Here is a 17,252-nt window from a genome sequence, read left to right as displayed (position 1 = left end):
GCCCTCCGCCCCCCAAATCTCGCGGTGTCACGTCCATCTCTGGGTTGTGGTGGAGAAGGACTGCGGGGGCTCGATTTCTGCGCGCAGGAAGCGCCGTCAGGGCAGGGTCGTAGCGCGTGAAGCGTTCCGTGCGGCCGGTGGTGGAGCCGCGGTCGCGAGTGGGAGGGAGAGTTCTCACCAGAGCGGTGGAAGAGGTCGAGATTTAGACTGGAAGAGCCTTAGAGGAGCCATTTTACAGGTGGGGCTCCAGACAAAGGCCCTGACAGGGAGACAGGTCGAGGTCGCGCTGCAGGCCCGGCGGAGGGGGTGCGGTCCGGGCCCTAGACCTCAGCCCAGACCACCCAGCCTGCTCCGGGAGGCCTCAGGGCCTCCGAGCTCTGGAAAGCTCTGGAAGAGAAAAGGGGAGAGGAGGTTGAGCCCTGGGGGTGGGGTGGGAGAATGGGGTCCCCTCTCATCAGTCACTTCGATGCACCCCTCCTTCCCCCGGGTCACGTACACGTACCGCCCACCCACCAGTACCCTAGTCCTTGGAGGTGCACAGGACCCTCTGTTAGGGTTCAGAGAGCTTTACAAACACCACCACTGAGAATGGCGGACACAGCACTGCTGGGCGAGGCACTGTTATAGTTTCAGGAAAGCAGCCCCGTGTTGCAGAGGAGGAAACTGGTATCTAGGTGGTAACTTGCACGGTCACCCGATCCCTACTCCTCAGGTCTACCCAGCCATGCTGTGAACACGGCCACATTGTTTCTGCTTTAGGTACGGAGAAACTGTCGCTTGACACCCAGCTATAAGGGGATTTGTTTGGAGTTTATCCAGACAGGAAGTAAAGCTGTGGTTCTTGCTCACAAGGAACTTATCACTTACATTTATAAGCTGAATTATAGAAGCTTCCTTTCCCCCCAACTGTTTCCTGGGTACACAGAGAGTTCCTTGCCCTCAGCCAAGGGGTGGGGGTGGGGGGCAGATAGAGGTGCAGCAGGTTGTTGGTTTAACAAGATCCGCCCATTTTCTTGCGTTCAGGGAGCTGAGTCTAGCGGGAGAGAGGGGCAAATTGCAGGCAGCATGATATGGGCCACACTAGGAGAGTTACGAGGTCCGATGAGAACAGGAGGTGCATCCAACCCTGCAACAAGCTGAGACGTTCCGGAGGGAGTTACTCAGTGGGACCATTCGACTCTAGAGAAGAGAGAGAGCCCTGCCTGGCTGTGGGGGTGCAAGTGTTTGAGTTGAGGAAGAAGAGTCCAAAGTAAAACCTGGGGCTAGGAAAGCCCAAGTCTACAGATGGTGACTAGATCCTCTCTGTTGGAGTGGGGACCTGCAGACGAGCAGTGTATCTTACCACCAACTGTTCTCTGGTTAATTATTTACCCCTCTATTTTACCACTAGAACCGAGACTACCTTGTGGTCAGGTACATCTCTCATCCCTGAGCCTTTACCGTCCAGCAGACTGAGCATAGATCTCTGAATTTTGGAAGAGTTGAATAGCTTTAGATAAGGCTGAGAAAAGCGGGTTGCAAAACAAATGAACAAACATTGTGCAGGAGCAACGAATGTTAGCTGAGAAGTTTATATTTTATTCCTTAGGCAGCAAGTGTTTATGATGATGCCACTGGCACTATGGGGGAAGATTGGACTGACCTTAACATGCCAAGGATTCGGATGGCAAGATCTGGAGGGCAGGGAAATTGTTTGGGAGGCTATCCTAGGAGATGTTAAAGATCTGAGTTACGGTGGCCATAGACACGGAGGGAGTGGGGCCAATGAGGGAGAAGTCTCCAGGGAAAAATTGATTAGTTTGCGGGTTTAAGAAATGAAAGATGGGGGCACCTGGGTGGTTCAGTCAGTTAAGCATCCAACTCTTGATTTTTGGCTCAGGCCATGATCTCATGGTTCGTGGGATCGAGCCCCACATCGGGCTCTGCACTGATAGCATGGAGCCCCCTTGGGATTCTCTCTGCCCCTCCCAGTGCGTGTGCACCTTCTCGCTCCCTCTCTCCCTTTATATATATATATACATATATACATATATATATTATATATATATGTATATATGTATATATATAATTATATATACATATACATATTCATATACATATATATAATATATATATTTTTTTAAAAAAGGAATGAAAGAAATGTGGAAGATCAGACTGAGAAGTATATAAGTACAGAAATGGGATTTGGGGGTTATGTGGAAGGAGAGCTGGCTAGAGAGGCAGAAAATAGCTCCATTTTAGTTGGGTTGAATTAGAAGTGATGGTGATTTGTCCACATAGAAATATCGGTGGACAGGTTGGGAGTTACTCCAACATGAAATGTGGGATTGAAACCCATGAGAGAGGCCAGGGCCAAAGGCATCCCTGTAGAGGGGAGAGAGAGGTGAGGCCCTGAGAAAAATGTGAATCATGGAGTCTCACACTCCTACAACTGGGCTACACCCTCCCTCTCCTTGCCAAGTTGTCTACTCGGGCCATCCCAAGCAACTTGACTGTTAGAAAAGCCAGCCTCGCATTCAGTTCATAGCTGCTTCCCTTCAAATCCCAAGATTGCTCATAACAGCATTAACAGCTGCTGTATTAAACGGCGTGTCTCTGCTGTCCTTTGCATGTGTGACTGTTACACTGAACATGCAGGGCCTCGTCCAGAAAGCCTACTGCAGTCCTGAAACAGCTTTGTTGTCGTCCCCATGCTTGCTTTATTTCTTTGCTTGCTCTCGGATCACCCCAGTCATCGAAACAGACTTCGCGCAATAGCCATAATGTCCCGTTTACATTAGTAGTCAAAACAAGCGAATTCAGTGTCCAAGCCTCTCCTCTTCCTCTCTTAAGCTTGCTTTAGGCTCCCACCCTTGGAGGGGAGAGTGCTTGACTTCTCCCATTTCTCCCATCTTGCTTCCTCACACCCCCACCTCCCCTGAAAGACTGTGGCTTCAGACTGCAGTTGTAGGAGTAGAGGTAGGGGCAGGAAAGGTCCCTGTGTCATCTGGTATTAGTATTCTCTGAGCTTGACAGGAGTTTGTAGCTGATTATCTTCCATGTGGTGCTTGTGTGGGTCTCTAGCTGCAGTTCCTTTGACCTAAGTGGTTATGCCTCAGTCTTGCTTTCAGTTGTTCTTCAGCCCCTGGTTTCTGGAATTCCCTACTACCTGCAGTTGGCCCATTGTGCCTCCAAGTGGTCATCTTGGTCAAAGTCCCTTTATGATGGCTTCTAGCTGGCCTTCTCTCTTGCCCACATTTTATCTATAGGAAACACACATCCTTTGCCCCAAAAAATCCTGGAGTGGAAGTTGGGTGAGCGCAAGGCATTTCAAATGCATCTGGCTCTCCTTGCTTTGCTAACAGCTAGCCAACCTCAGACTTTTCCGGGCTGGGGCCCGGCACCTGCCTCTCTGCCTGCACTAGCTTCAAAGGGCATAGGCCAAGCTATTCTAGGGATTTTCTTTCTGGCTTTATGAATTGTTTCAAGAAAGCTCAGGCTTGTGAATTTTGGAATTCAGAAAGATGCTAATGGAGGAGGGGGGAGAACTCTGAGATCCTGAAAGGAGAGAAAGATTAAGTGGGAGAGGATAAAGTCAGAGGATTCCAGGAGAAAGCATGTAGCCTCCCCCCCCACCCTGCCCCCAACGGAGATTGGCGGGGGGGGGGGGGCGGGGGGGTGCAGCTGGCTGAGAAGGGCTGTTCACACCTAGTAGCCTTAACTTTCCCAGGCAAGAAATAGGAAATGAGAGAATATGCTCCATGGGGACCCCAGGAGGGTTGAGGAGGTTTGGATAACAGTTATAGCAACTGGGAAAATTCTGGGCAAATGAATAGTGAGAAAGGGATTAGTTGACAGCTGTGGAGGCCAAGCTGAATTCTGCAGTGTGTACTTCTGTGTGTCCAAGTCCACATGGTTTCCACAGCCCAGACCCTAGACCAAGGTCACCAATGTACAAGTGGGTCTGCATACACTCCTATCCACACATACACACCTGCGTATTCATATCTTTGAACACACAAACGTGAATCTACAAGGGGGATTTATTGTTGTATGGTTTGTATATGATACAGATCTTAAGTGTTCAGTTGACTGTTTTTTACTATTTACACCCTTAATCGCCACCCCCCAACACAATCTATAAAACATTTTCACTATTCCAGAAAGTTCCTTCATGCTCCTTTACATCAGTCCCCCCAAGACTGTTGCTTCTGTCACCATAGTTTCATTTTGTCTGTTCTTCATTGTATGTTTTTATATATGATATGCAAATATGTTGACACCCCCCCCTTGCCCTACCCCTCACGTACACAAGCCATCCACATCCACATATACTGACCGTTTTGTGCCTTACAATAGGCTTAGACCATGGTCATGGGCAATCCTGTCTCTGCTATTAGCTGCTATATATGCTAACCTATATATATGTTGGGTACATATCCCATATGAATGTATGTGCAGTATATGTGCTAACCTATCTTCAACACTAAAATCGTACCTCAAGTGAAGTATTTTTTTTTTCAAAAAATGGTAAGTTTATTTATTTATTTTGAGAGAGAGTGTGAGCAGGGGAGGGGCAGAGAGAGAGGGAGAGAGAGAATCTCAAGCAGACTCTGCACCACCGGCACAGAGCCAGATGCAGGGCTAGAACTCCTGAACCGTGAGATCATGACCTAAGCAGAAACCAAGAGTCGGACGCTTAACCCACTGAGCCACCCAGGCTCCCCTCAAGTGAAGTATTTTCAATCTCTCCTTTCAGATCCTTGGAGCTAAAAGAAAAAGTTAGAAAGGTGGTAATCATTCCACATTGCATGGGAGTTTATTTTTCTCTAGGTGCTCTTGGATGTTTTAAAACGGAACTGTATCGGGATAAATAGCTTTAACTTAGCTGTGGCTCATGTCTGCCAGAAGTCAAAGGACTTGGCTTCCAAGACCTGTTCCAGCCGAACACGTAGGAGGTGGTGGGCCAGCAGCAGCACGGCAGCAAGAAGCACCGGCAAGGAGCTCCCAAGAGCTCCCAAGAGCTGAGAGTCGCCAACGGTGGCCGATCTGAGTCAGGAGCAGAGCCTTCCGTCTCCCAGGTCAGCCAGAGGTCAGGGAAGTAGGAGCAGTGCCCAGTCCAGAGCCTGGTCAGGGCCGAGGACCCGTGCCAGAGGAGCAGAAAGGGAGGCCTAAGCCTGATCAAGGAGCAGAGGAGAGGCAAGTGCTGGTGGCCGAGTGGGAGGAGAAGAGACCAGATGTCATGGTCACAGCCTTTGGGAGACTGTGTTGCAGTTCACCAGCCCCTACCTCTGACGGGTGAATTGCCTGCAAGACCTGTCACTCTCAGGACTAGTAGGGTACCTCTCAGGTGTGTAGTGTACCTAGGTGTGGGGACATGGGAGTGAAGGCAAGGTTGAAGGCAAGGGATGGGGATGTGTGCGGCTGGGTCTGGGCCCCTGGCCCATACCTGTTGCTTCCAAAATACAGAGATTCTGGCCATTGCTAACAGTAGGACCTGGTGCGCCTCTGATTTCGAGACCACTCGGGTAGCCTCCACAACCCCGTGGTGCTACAGCCTGGTGCTATGTGCTCTAGTTTTGTCAAGGGGCAGGCTGTGATTGAGGAAAGGCTATACCAGATCCTTGGGGATATTGACTCTACAGCAACACCAAAGGCTCCCTCTACTTACAAACTTGGCTAGCTCCTGCTTCGCTCCTTGGCCTGAGATTCTCTGAATGGTGCTCTGTGTCTACTGGATTTGGAGCTGTCAGAGGCTCCTAGGTGAAATTGAAAGGAGAGAGAGGGTAGGAGTGAAGGAATTTCTGTTTCCTAAGCTCCTGCTCCACACCAGGGCCAGTGCTGGGCAATTTATGTCTGTCGTTTCAACGTCACATTCCTATAGCCTTTCCAGTGTAATCCTGTGTAAACTGCTTCAGTTTATAGGTGATAGTTATAGTGTTAAAGCCTGTTCCTGTATTTAAGCCTTGGTCATCCTGGCACAGCCTCTGCTTCACACAGAGAACCAGGGCATAGTGGGGTTAGCTGTGGACCCTGAGTCCTATCTGTGCAGTCCTCTGGTTCCTGCTTAGTCCGAGCCAGGAACCCCCAGTAAAGCTTATGGGCTGGCTTCTCCAGGAGCATGGAGCATTGCCTCTTCTCCACCGGAAGCCCATCAGTTGTGTCCACCCAGACTGTGTGAGGCCAAGAGTTGACCAAACTCTGTCCTGAAGGTCCTTTGAGAAGCCTGACGTGAGGCCCAGCCTCTGTCTGCGATGCCATCAGCCAGAATGGAAGTCCTTGTGTACCCAAAGGATCTGGTACGGCCTTTCCTCAAGCACAGGGAGGCAAGAAGGGCTGGGTCTGGCTAGTTTCCAGCTTCATCTCAGGCTGTGTCAACCCCTAATGAAACATCCCTTCCTAACTGGCAGTTTTCCCCGAATATAGACCTTGTGTCCTCACTGGAGTGGAGTTTACCAGCCCAATTGCGTCCAGACAGCTCTGGGCCGACAGAGCTGCACACACGCCTGGTTCGGAGAGAGGCCAGGCCTTTACAGTGAAGGGTGAAGAACTTCCCTACTGGTGGGTGTGTAATGTGCAAGTGTTTTGGGGTGGCTCTGCTTGCCACCCACAAAGCCATGTGGGTTTCCCAAACTGGTCAATTCACAGGAAGATTGGTCTCTCTGACCCCCTGAAGCCAGCTTCCTCTGGCCACTCTTCCCATCTGCCTGCCCCGTTCCCCTGCAAAACCCATCACACTGACCCCCACCCCCAAAGTCTCAAAAAGAGCCTATCTCTATCTCTGCTGAAAGAGTCCACAGGGGGATGTCCTAAACTTGCCATTTTGGCACTAGTGTTTTGAACAGGCCATTAGGAAAAGGATGCTTGATAGAAATAATCATAGTCAATGCTGCTAGGATAAACATCTGACTGGGGGATCAAACCCTTATTGTAAAAATCACACAGAAAAAAAAGGCTTGATCTTGGGGAAACTAATTTTGGCTAAACAAAATTGAAAAAAATCAGAATTAGTTAACGATGAAATGAAATCAAGGAATTCAGTCCGCTTTGGTGAACTCACCAAAGGAAACTCACAAAGGAAACTCACAAAGGAAAATACTTTTGGTGGAACTCACAAAGGAAAATACTTTTGGCAAAAACTTGCCAACATTAGTTTAATGGTCTGTGTAAAAGCTCAAAATGTCAAAATATTCTCAGGGCCCAACAGCCGAGCCAAGAGCATTGTCAACCTTGTAGAGGTGGGAGCAGCACTAAAAGAAATGGAAAGCCTTCCACCTGCCCGGGCTAGCAGTGCCCGTGATCTTAGCTCACAGGGCTGCGTCCTCTTTCAGAACTGTGCTGTTTAGGGGCAGGGGTGATAGTGGCAGTTGGTTAAGCGTTCGACTTCAGCTCAGGTCACAATCTCCTGGTTCGTGAGTTTGAGTTCTACATCTGGCTCTCTGCTGTCAGCACAGAGCCCGCTTTGGACCCTCTCTCCCCCCTGTCTCTCTCTGCCCCTCCTCTGCTCATGCTCTCCTCTCTCAAAAATAAACATTAAAAAACCCCACAAAACTGTGCTGTTAGGTTCAGGAGCCGTTCTTATCCCTCTCATACTTTATCAGCAGATGAGGGCAGTTCTCGCTTGACCAGGGAGAGTTCTCCCTTGGGGAAGGAGAGAACTCTGGAGGAGTTGATCCCTGGGGCTGGGTTTTCACCTGGATGCCACTAGTGAACCCGGGCTTTCAGAGGCAGAGGATCTGGGATGTGACTGGGGGTGGGAGTGGGGAGGTCCTTAGGCGCGTCTGTGTGGCCTCAAGTCAAGATGGCCCCATTGACGAAGGCAGGAATGGTGACTATTCATCCAACGTGTGCTTATTGAGCACCATTCACCAAAAATCGTGGGCACTGGGTGAGGATACAGTGAACAAAAGGGCAAGGTCCCTGCCCTTTGTTGTATGTATGCCCCGCACATTCCCAGAGGATAAGATTGGTGGTAAAGCAAGCAAACCGATGAGTGCATTGTGTCGAATGGTGGCAGTGAGGTGAAGACGAAGACACCCGTAGTTTGACAAGATCACCCTGAGTGCCATGTAAAGATGAGATCATAGGGAGAAAGCAAGAAGCCAGAAGCTCAGTTGGGAAGTATGGCATCACCAGGAGAGAGATGATAGTACCCTGGTGTAGAAGGTTAGCTCTGGAGCTGGAGCAAAGTGGATGGGTTTGAAGTATGTTTAAGTACTAGAGCTGATAGATTGGATGTGAGGGGCCGGGGGAAAGAGGGATTCGGGGTATGGACTTGAATAGCTAGGTGGATAATGGTGCTGTCTTTTGAGGCTGAGGAAACTAAAAGAGAGGTATTGGAGGTAGGGGCACGTGTGAATTAAAAGTTGTTTTGGCCATGTTATGTTTGAGAGGCCCAATGAGGCATCCAGGTGGGTCGAGCTCAATGGAGAGGTCAAGCAGGACTACGATTTGGGACTCATTGGTTTATAAATGGTATTCAAATCACTTAGACTCTAGATCTTTTTTTTTTTTTTCTTTAGTTGCTTTTTTAACATTTATTTATTTTTTTAATTTTTATTTATTTTTAATTTTTTTTAACGTTTATTTATTTTTTTGAGACAGAGAGAGACAGAGCATGAACAGGGGAGGGTCAGAGAGAGGGAGACACAGAATCTGAAACAGGCTCCAGGCTCTGAGCGGTCAGCACAGAGCCCGACGCGGGGCTTGAACTCACGGACCGAGAGATCATGACCTGAGCCGAAGTCGGCCGCTTAACCGACTGAGCCACCCAGGCGCCCCTTAACATTTATTTTAAAGAGACAGAGAGAGACAGCATGAGTGGGGGAGGGGCAGAGAGAGGGAGACACATAATCCAAAACAGGCTCCAGGCTCTGAGCTGTCAACACAGAGCCCGACCTGGGACTCAAACCCATGGACCTTGACATCATGACCTGAGCCAAAGTCAGACACTTAACCGACTGAACCCCCAGGCACCCCTAGGCTCTAGATCTTCTAGTAGTGGTTCTCAAGTAGCAGTGACTTGCCCTCTTCTTTCAGGGGACATTTGGCAACATCCAGAAACAGTTTGGGTTGTTTACAACTGGGTGGGGAGGGCTTTGCTACTGACATCTACGGGGTGGAGGCCAGGGATGCTGCTAAACATCCTGCAATGCACAGGTCAGCCCCCCACAGCACAGAATTATCTGGCCTCGAATGTCAATGTCAATGGTGCTGAGGTTGAGAGCCCTGTCCTACAGAGAGAGTGTAGACAGAGAAGGAAAGAGATGACTGCCTAAGGACTTTTTTTTTTTAAATATATCTTAAAAAATTTTTTTTTTTAATGTTTTGAGAGAGAGAGACGGAGCGTGAGCCAGGGAGGTCAGAGAAGGAGGGAGACACAGAATCCAAAGCAGGCTCCAGGATATAAGCTGTCAGCACAGAGCCTGACGCAGGGCTCCAGCTTGTGAACTGTGAGATCATGACCGGATGTATCTAAATATCTTTTTATTTTCATTTTGTTTCTCCCCTACTTGTGCTCTCTCTCTTAAAATAAACAGAGAGAGAGGGAGAGAGAGAGAATCCCAAGCAGGCTCCTCAGTGTCAAGTGCAGAGCCCAATGAGGGGTTCCAGCTCCTGAAGTGTGAGATCATGGTGACCTGAGCGGAAACCAGGAGTTGAAAACTTAACTGACTGAGCCACCCAGGAGCCCCGTGGACTTTCTTAACAGGAGGAGGTAGAGCCTCCCACCCAGAAGACCAAGTAGCAACAAACAGTGGGAGAAGAGAAGCCTGGGGAGGGGAGTGTTCTGAGAGTAGAGAGTATTGGGAGGGAGGGGTGCTGAACTGGGTTAAGTGCTAAGAGGCTCCATCCTTTGAGCCCAGGGAGAAGTGATTAATGGCTGAGGCAAGGTGGACATTGTTGATGGCCTTGATAAGAACAATTCCTACGGTTCGATGGGCTCCAGGGGAGAAGATTGCATTTCTTCCCTGTTCAGAATGTCTCACATGTGTAATTTCATTAATCCACACACAATAGGGAGGTGCTATTATCTTGGTTTTTACAGAAGTGGCAATATTACTAATAGCCCTGTTTTATAGAGGTAGAAACTGAGGCGCAGAGAGACTAATTACTCCCCCCTGATCAGGCAGCCGACAGTAAGCGGCACAGCCAGGATTTGGACCTAGAGAGTCTGGAAGCGAGGAAGTGGAGGGAGTGAGACGTCTCTCTGTAGAGAACAGAGATGGGTACCGAGGATGTTTGCCTGCTGATAGGAATGATCCATGTGGAGGCTGAAATTGGTGATGTTGGAGGGGAGGCTGAGGACCAAAGTCTGACTTAGTGGGAAGGATCCAGGGCCCATGGTGAGGGGGGTGGCCTTTCCCAAGAGCGTTCTACTGGTTACTCTGAAGTGGGTCCTAACTGTCCTGAGCAAGATTATCCCTAGGCTCAACTTCTCTCCCACATGCCCCCTGCTGGCCGCCAGAGGCCTGCTGGCTAACTCTTTGTAGCCCCCACCCCTGCTAACAGGTAGCCTCCCTGTACAAGTGGCTGCACAGGCCCAACCTTTCCCCCTCCATGTTCTTGGGGCAAAAGAGCCCAGCCCAGCCCGGGCGGGCAGTTCTGTCAGTACACATCAGCGATTCTCCACCCAACGCTGGCCTCCGTGATCTTTGTCCTAAGTCTACAAGGCCCCTCCGCAGGGTCATGGCTTATCTCTCTCTACCTGCTGTCACACCAGCCTCCTTTGGACTCTGTCAAGTACTGAATGTTCTTCCCTTCCTCACCCTCTCTCCCTTCTCTGCCTGGCTAAGTCTTGCATAGCCACCTGGTTCAGCCTAGCAGTCGCATCTCAGCCCTTTCTGTCTGCTCCAGCCAGATGAGGCCCTCCTGTTGGCTTGTCCTCCAACACTGCATGCTGACTCTTGTAGTGCTTTTCCTGTTTATAATGTGGTTTTTGGCTCAATGTCTGTATTCCATGCTAGGCTGTAACCTTCATGAGGGTAGTCTGTTTCACCAGTTATTTCCAGTGCCTGGTATACAGTAGGTGCTCAGTAATGAAATGAAAGAAGAAAGGAATCGGTGACTGTATTACAGCCTACTGTGTATTTCTCTGGCTCAGATACGCTGTGTACAATACTTGATTTTCTGTGATGCACATGTTACTACAAATTTTTGAAGCTTTCCGGATCACCTTCATGATTATTTTCATCTTTGTTTGAAGGTGTGTTAAAGAGTTTAATCCAGTATCTTTGGGCATTCATTTAAAATGGAAAGAAGGGGGCGCCTGGGTGGCGCAGTCGGTTAAGCGTCAGGCTTTGGCTCAGGTCATGATCTCACAGTTCGTGAGTTCGAGCCCCACCTTGGGCTCTGTGCTGACAGCTCAGAGCCTGGAGCCTGCTTTCGTTTCTGTGTCTCCCTCTCTCTGCCCCTCCCCAGCTTGCACTCTCTCTCTTAAAAATAAACATTAAAAATTAAAATATATATATAAAAAATAAAATGGAAAGAGGCACTAGTCCACTAGGCTCCATGCTGAGCATTGATCCTGCTTAAGGTTCTGTCTTCCCCTCCCTCCCCCCCTCTTTCTCCCTCCCTCTCCCTCTCCCCCCTGCTCGCTCTTGCGCTTTTTCTCACTCTAAAGTAAATAAATAAAATAAAGAGGTACTAAGCTTATACATTATTGATTCTTCCCAGTAGGATGGCTGGTTTGGTTTTGTGCGAACCAACAGAGCTTTACAACATCTTGAATCAGGTCACAAAACTGTCGCGACTGACTGAACCCAACTATCTCTGCCTATTGGGTAAGTGCTTTAAAAATATGATTTTTGGTGAATCAACAAATCTATGGGGATGAGGGAATAAATGACTTTAGAAAACCTTTAGATTCCTTCGACATAGCTTAAAATGATGCTACTAATTGTCACATGACTTGGAAATCATTCCGGGTTAGGTCTAGAAGTTCTTGGAAGACCTGTGTTCTTGTCAAGTGAAACATTTCAAACATCCAGCAAATACGTAGTGATGCTGACAAATGCCCATGTACCCACCACTCAGATTCAGCGTACATAACGTTAACATAGATGTACCCCTCTATCGTACCCCATCCTGATCCCATCGCTTCTCCTCCCCAAAGATGATCGGTTCTGTATTTTTACATTTTTACTATATATGCAGACATCCTGAAATAACGTGTGGCTTGATCATTTATACAAATTGTACCGTAATGTACAATCATTCTGCAGCTTGCTTTTTCTTAGAATTTTTGAGATCTGCCCCCCTCCACCCCTGCCCCATGTCTAAATGTGAAGATCTGTTTTAACTGTCAGGGTAGCGCCCATTGCTAATCAGTCGTGATGTGTTGCTTGCGTTGTTTCTATTGGTGAACAGTGCCTTGTGCAACTCTTATTCACGGGCAAGAATTTCTTCAGGGTATCTAACTAGAAATGGTATTGACAAGTTGCAGATTCCGCTTTCACTACATTATTGTCAAATTGCCTCCAAAAAGATGATCATTTTGCATTCCCATCATCAGTGTAAGACCCATACCTACCGACACCCGGTTTTGTCAGCCTGGAAAGTTTTTGCATTCTGATTGGTGTGAACTTGTGATTTTTTTTTTTCTCCCCCAATTAAAAAAATCACAATAAAATACACATAACATAAAATGCGCTGTTTTGGCCACTTTTAATTGTACAGTTCAGTGTATCAAATACGTTCATAATGTTGCACTGTATTATGCACACCACCATCCATCTCCATAACTCCTCATCCTGTAAACTCTAAAACTTATACCCATTGAACACTAACTCCCCATCCCTCCCATCCCTAATCCCCTGGAAATCCCCATTCTCCTTTCTGCCTCTGTGATTTTTTTTTAAATTTTTTTTTAACGTTTTATTTATTTTTGAGACAGGGAGAGACAGAGCATGAACGGGGGAGGGTCAGAGAGAGAGGGAGACACAGAATCTGAAACAGGCTCCAGGCTCCGAGCCATCAGCCCAGAGCCTGACGCGGGGCTCCAACTCACGGACAGTGAGATCGTGACCTGAGCCGAAGTCGGACGCTTAACCAACTGAGCCACCCAGGCGCCCCTCTGTGATTTTTAAAAAAATTTTTGAATGTTTTTTTAAATTTATTTTCGAAGGAGAGAGAGAGACAGAGCATGAGTAGGGGAAGAACAGAGAGAGAGGGAGACACAGAATCCGAAGCCAGGCTCCAGGCTCTGAGCTGTCAGCACAGAGCCCAATGCAGGGCTAGAACCCACAAACTGTGAGATCATGACCTGAGCCGAAGTCAGACGCTTAACCGACTGAGCCACCCAGGCGCCCCATCTGCCTCTATGATTTTTGACCATTGCAGGTCATGTAAGTGGAGCCATACAGTATTTGTGTTTTGCAACCGGCTTATTTCACTGAGCATCATCACATCATCCAGGTTCTTCATGTTGTAGCATATTGCAGAATTTTCCTAAGGCTGAATAATATTCCGTTGTATGTATATACCACATTTTGCTTATCCATTTATTTGTCAACAGACATTTGGGTTGCCTGCATGTTTTAGCTCTCGTGAATGATGATGATCATGGGTGTACAAATATTTCTGAGCCCCTGCTTTTATTTCTTTTGGGTATATAAGCCAGAAATGGAATTGTTGCATCATGTGGTGATTCTATTTTTAATTTTTTGAGAAATTGCCCCATTGTTTTCCACAGCAGCTGTGCCATTTTACATGAACACAAGGGTTTACAAATCTTTAATTCCTCCACGTTATTGTCAACACTTGTTATTTTCTGGGTTTTTTTTGGGGGGGGGGTAGTAATCATTCTAAGAGGAGGGAGGTAGTATCTCCATATAATTCTGATTTGCATTTCCCTAATGATTAGTGATGTTGAGCATCTTTTCCATGTACTTATTGGCTATTTGTATATCTTCTTTGGAGAAATATGGGATCGAGTCCTTTGCCCATTTTTGAATCAGTTTTTTTTTCTTTTTTTTTACTTTTGAGTTTTATCAGTTATATACATATTCTGGATATTAATACCTTATCAAATTTAACAGTCATGAAGTTCAGTTTGCCTATTTCTTTTTCATTTGTTGCCCATGCCTTTGGTGTCCTATCCAGGAAATCATTGCCAAATCCAATGTCATGAAGATTTGCCCTATGTTTTCTTCTTCAAGTTTATACTTTTAGGTCTTACATTTAGGTCTTTGATCCATTTTGAGCTAATTTGTGTATGTAGTGTTAGATAAAGGTCCAACTTCATTCTTTTGCATGAGGATATCCAATTTTCCCAGCACCATTTGTTGAAAAGACTGTCCCATTCTTAATCTCTTGAGATTCTGTATGAATTTTAGGATGTGTCTTCCTTCCTTCTTTCCTTCCTTCCTTCCTTCCTTCCTTCCTTCCTTCCTTCCATGTTTGTTTATTTTGGGGGGGGGGCGGGTAGGGGGGGGGGAAGATATAGTGCAGAGCCCGATGTGGGGCTTGATCTCATGAATCCTGAGACCATGACCTGAGCCAAAATCAGTCACCCACTTAACTAACTGAGCCACGCAGGCACCCTGGGTTTTTCTCTTTCTATAAAAAAAATCATTGGGAGTTTGATAGATAGTGAATTGAATCTATAGATTGTTTTGTATAGTATTGACATCTTAACAACATTGTTTCCCAGTTTATGAACATGGAGTGTTTTTCCACTAATTTGTCCTTTAATTTCTTTCAGCAACATTTTGTAGTTTTCCACGTACAAGTCTTTTGCCTCTTTGGTTAAATTAGTTCTTAAGTATTTTATTCCTTTTGACATAATTGAAAATGGAATTATTATTTTTTTTTTTAATTTTTTTTTTCAACGTTTTTTATTTATTTTTGGGACAGAGAGAGACAGAGCATGAACGGGGGAGGGGCAGAGAGAGAGGGAGACACAGAATCGGAAACAGGCTCCAGGCTCCGAGCCATCAGCCCAGAGCCTGACGCGGGGCTCGAACTCACGGACCGCGAGATCGTGACCTGGCTGAAGTCGGACGCTTAACCGACTGCGCCACCCAGGCGCCCCAAGGAATTATTAATTTCTTTGTCAGGTCGTTTATTGTGAGTGTATAGAAATACGACTGATTTTAGTGTGTTAACTTTATATCCTGAAGCTGTGATGAATTCATTTGTTGGTTCTAACAGGGTTTTTTTTTGTTTGTTTGTTTTGTTTTTTTTGGTCAGATCTTCAGGGTTTTTCAAATCTCATTGACTTTACAGTACAAAGAATATATTTTAATGTATGGAATTTTTAGAAGTTTATTTTTTTAGTAATTTCCGCAGTCACCACGGGTCTCAAATTGATGAACCCCAGATCAAGAGTCACTTGCTCCTCCAACTGAGTCAGAGAGGGAGACACAGAATCCGAAGCCAGGCTCCAGGCTCCAGGCTCCAGGTGCCCTTTAGGGTTTTTTTTGTTTTGTTTTGCTTTTTTTTTTTTTTTTTTGGTTTACACATATGAGATGATCTCATCTGCAAACTGAGTTGATTTTGCTTCTTCCTTTACAATTTAGATGCCCTCTATTTCCTTTTATTGCCTAATTGCTCTGGCTAGGGCTTCTAGTACTTTGTTGAATAAAAGTGGTGAAAGTCCACATCCTTGTGTTTTTCCTGACCTAGAGGAAATGTCTGTAGTCTTTCACCATCGAATATGACATTTGCTCCATTTTTTTTTTTTTAACATGTGGTTTTAGTATGTCGAGGTAGTTTCTTTTTATTCCTGGTTTGTTGCATGTCTTTCTTATGAGAGTGTACCACATTTTGTCAAATGCTTTTTCTCATCGGTTGGAATGATCATGTGGTTTCTTTCTTTCATTCTGTAGATGTGGTATATTACATTGACATTTTGGTATGTTGAACCATCCTTACATTCCAGAAATAAATCTCACTTGTTTACGGTATGTAATCCTTTTAATATGCGGCTAATATTTTTTTGGAGAATTTTTGCATCAGTGTTCATACTGGCCCGTAGGTTTTTTGTTTCTCTGTTTTTCTTGTAGTTTCTTTTGCTTTGGTATCAGGGTAACGTTGGCTTCATAGAATGACTTAGGAAGTGTTCTTTCCTCTTCAATTTTTTTGAAAAGTGAGAAGTATTGGGATTAGTTCTTCTTTACATACTCACCAGTGAATGCATCAGGTCCAGGGCTGATTTTTCTTTATTAAATAAATTATATTAAAAAAATTTTTTTTAGTTTATTTATTTTTCAGAGAGAGAGAGAGAGAGCATGCAAGCACAGGTGAGGGAGGGACAGAGAGAAGAGAAGGAGAGACAGAATCTCAAGCAGGCTCCATGCCATCAACACAGAGCCCAATGTGAGGCTCGTACTCACAAACCATGAGACCATGACCTGAGCTGAAACCAAGAGTTGGACGCTCAACTATCTACACCACCCAGGCACTCTAAATCAATATTTTAATAAACACATGAAATTCTTCTCCATGGGGATGAATAGATCTCTAGGTCAGGGATTTCAAAAGGTTTATCATCATCTTTTGAGACAATACACTGAATTCTGAAGTGTTAGATTGGTGAGAAGCGATGGATGAGATCTTTTCTGGGATCTGCTTTTGGTCAGAAATGGGAAAGACCCTTCAGAGTAGTGGACTTGGGGAGAGTACAGACCAGGGAAAAGCCTCAGTGCATGTACTGTACCTGGCTTATAATTCTGCTTTGGGTCAACTCTACCAGTATAAGAATATACATGTGGAATATAATAATATTGAATATAGTTTAAACTCTCCTCTATGAATATATGTCCTGTATAGATCCAGCCTGATAATTAGAGTGGTTGAGTGGTCTATGCAACGCTTCTTCTTCTTCTTCTTCTTTTTTTTTTTTTTTTTGGTCAGGAGAGTTTTAAATTTTTTTTTTAGAGAGCACAAGCAGGGAATAAGGAAAGGGGGAAATGGAGCCTAAACTGAGCATGGAACCTGTTGCCAGACTTGATCCCACGACCCTGGCATCATGACCTGAGCGGAAATCAAGAGTCTGATGCTTGAGTGCCTGGGTTGGTCAAGCATCCAACTTTGGCTCAGGTCATGATCTCATGGTTTGTGAGTTTGAGACCCACATTGGGCTCTCTGTTGTCAGCACAGAGACCGCTTTGATCCTCTGTCTCCCCCCCCCCCCCCATCCCTCCCCCTCTGGTTTTCTGTCTCTCTCCCCCGCCCCGATCCCTCCCCCTCTGATTTTTTGTCTCTCTCAAAAAGACCCTTCCCCCCCACCCCCATCAAAATAAATAAACTTAAAAACAAAAAAAAAAAAGCGA

The 17,252-nt window shown here is 46.3% G+C and overlaps 1 protein-coding gene across 3 annotated transcripts in view; it reads left to right on the top strand.

Moving 5' to 3' along the window:
• Positions 1 to 20: 20 nt before the first annotated feature.
• STYXL1 (serine/threonine/tyrosine interacting like 1) overlaps positions 21 to 17,252 on the top strand; it is a 320,245-nt gene continuing 303,013 nt past the window's right edge. The window contains exons 1-2 of one of the 3 annotated variants that reach the window (XM_049639217.1): positions 21 to 238; positions 11,656 to 11,759. In XM_049639217.1, coding sequence (XP_049495174.1) covers positions 11,657 to 11,759 — 103 coding nt within the window. In that variant the 5' untranslated portion in view covers positions 21 to 238; position 11,656. The remainder of the gene's footprint in view (positions 239 to 11,655; positions 11,760 to 17,252) is intronic. The other 2 variants (XM_049639216.1, XM_049639218.1) reach the window with 2 other exon arrangements.

The sequence above is a fragment of the Panthera uncia genome, chromosome E3, assembly GCF_023721935.1.
Source record: "Panthera uncia isolate 11264 chromosome E3, Puncia_PCG_1.0, whole genome shotgun sequence".
Taxonomy (NCBI): domain Eukaryota; kingdom Metazoa; phylum Chordata; class Mammalia; order Carnivora; family Felidae; genus Panthera; species Panthera uncia.
The sequence above is the reverse complement of the archived record's forward strand: the minus strand, read 5'-3'. Positions and strand labels throughout refer to the sequence as shown.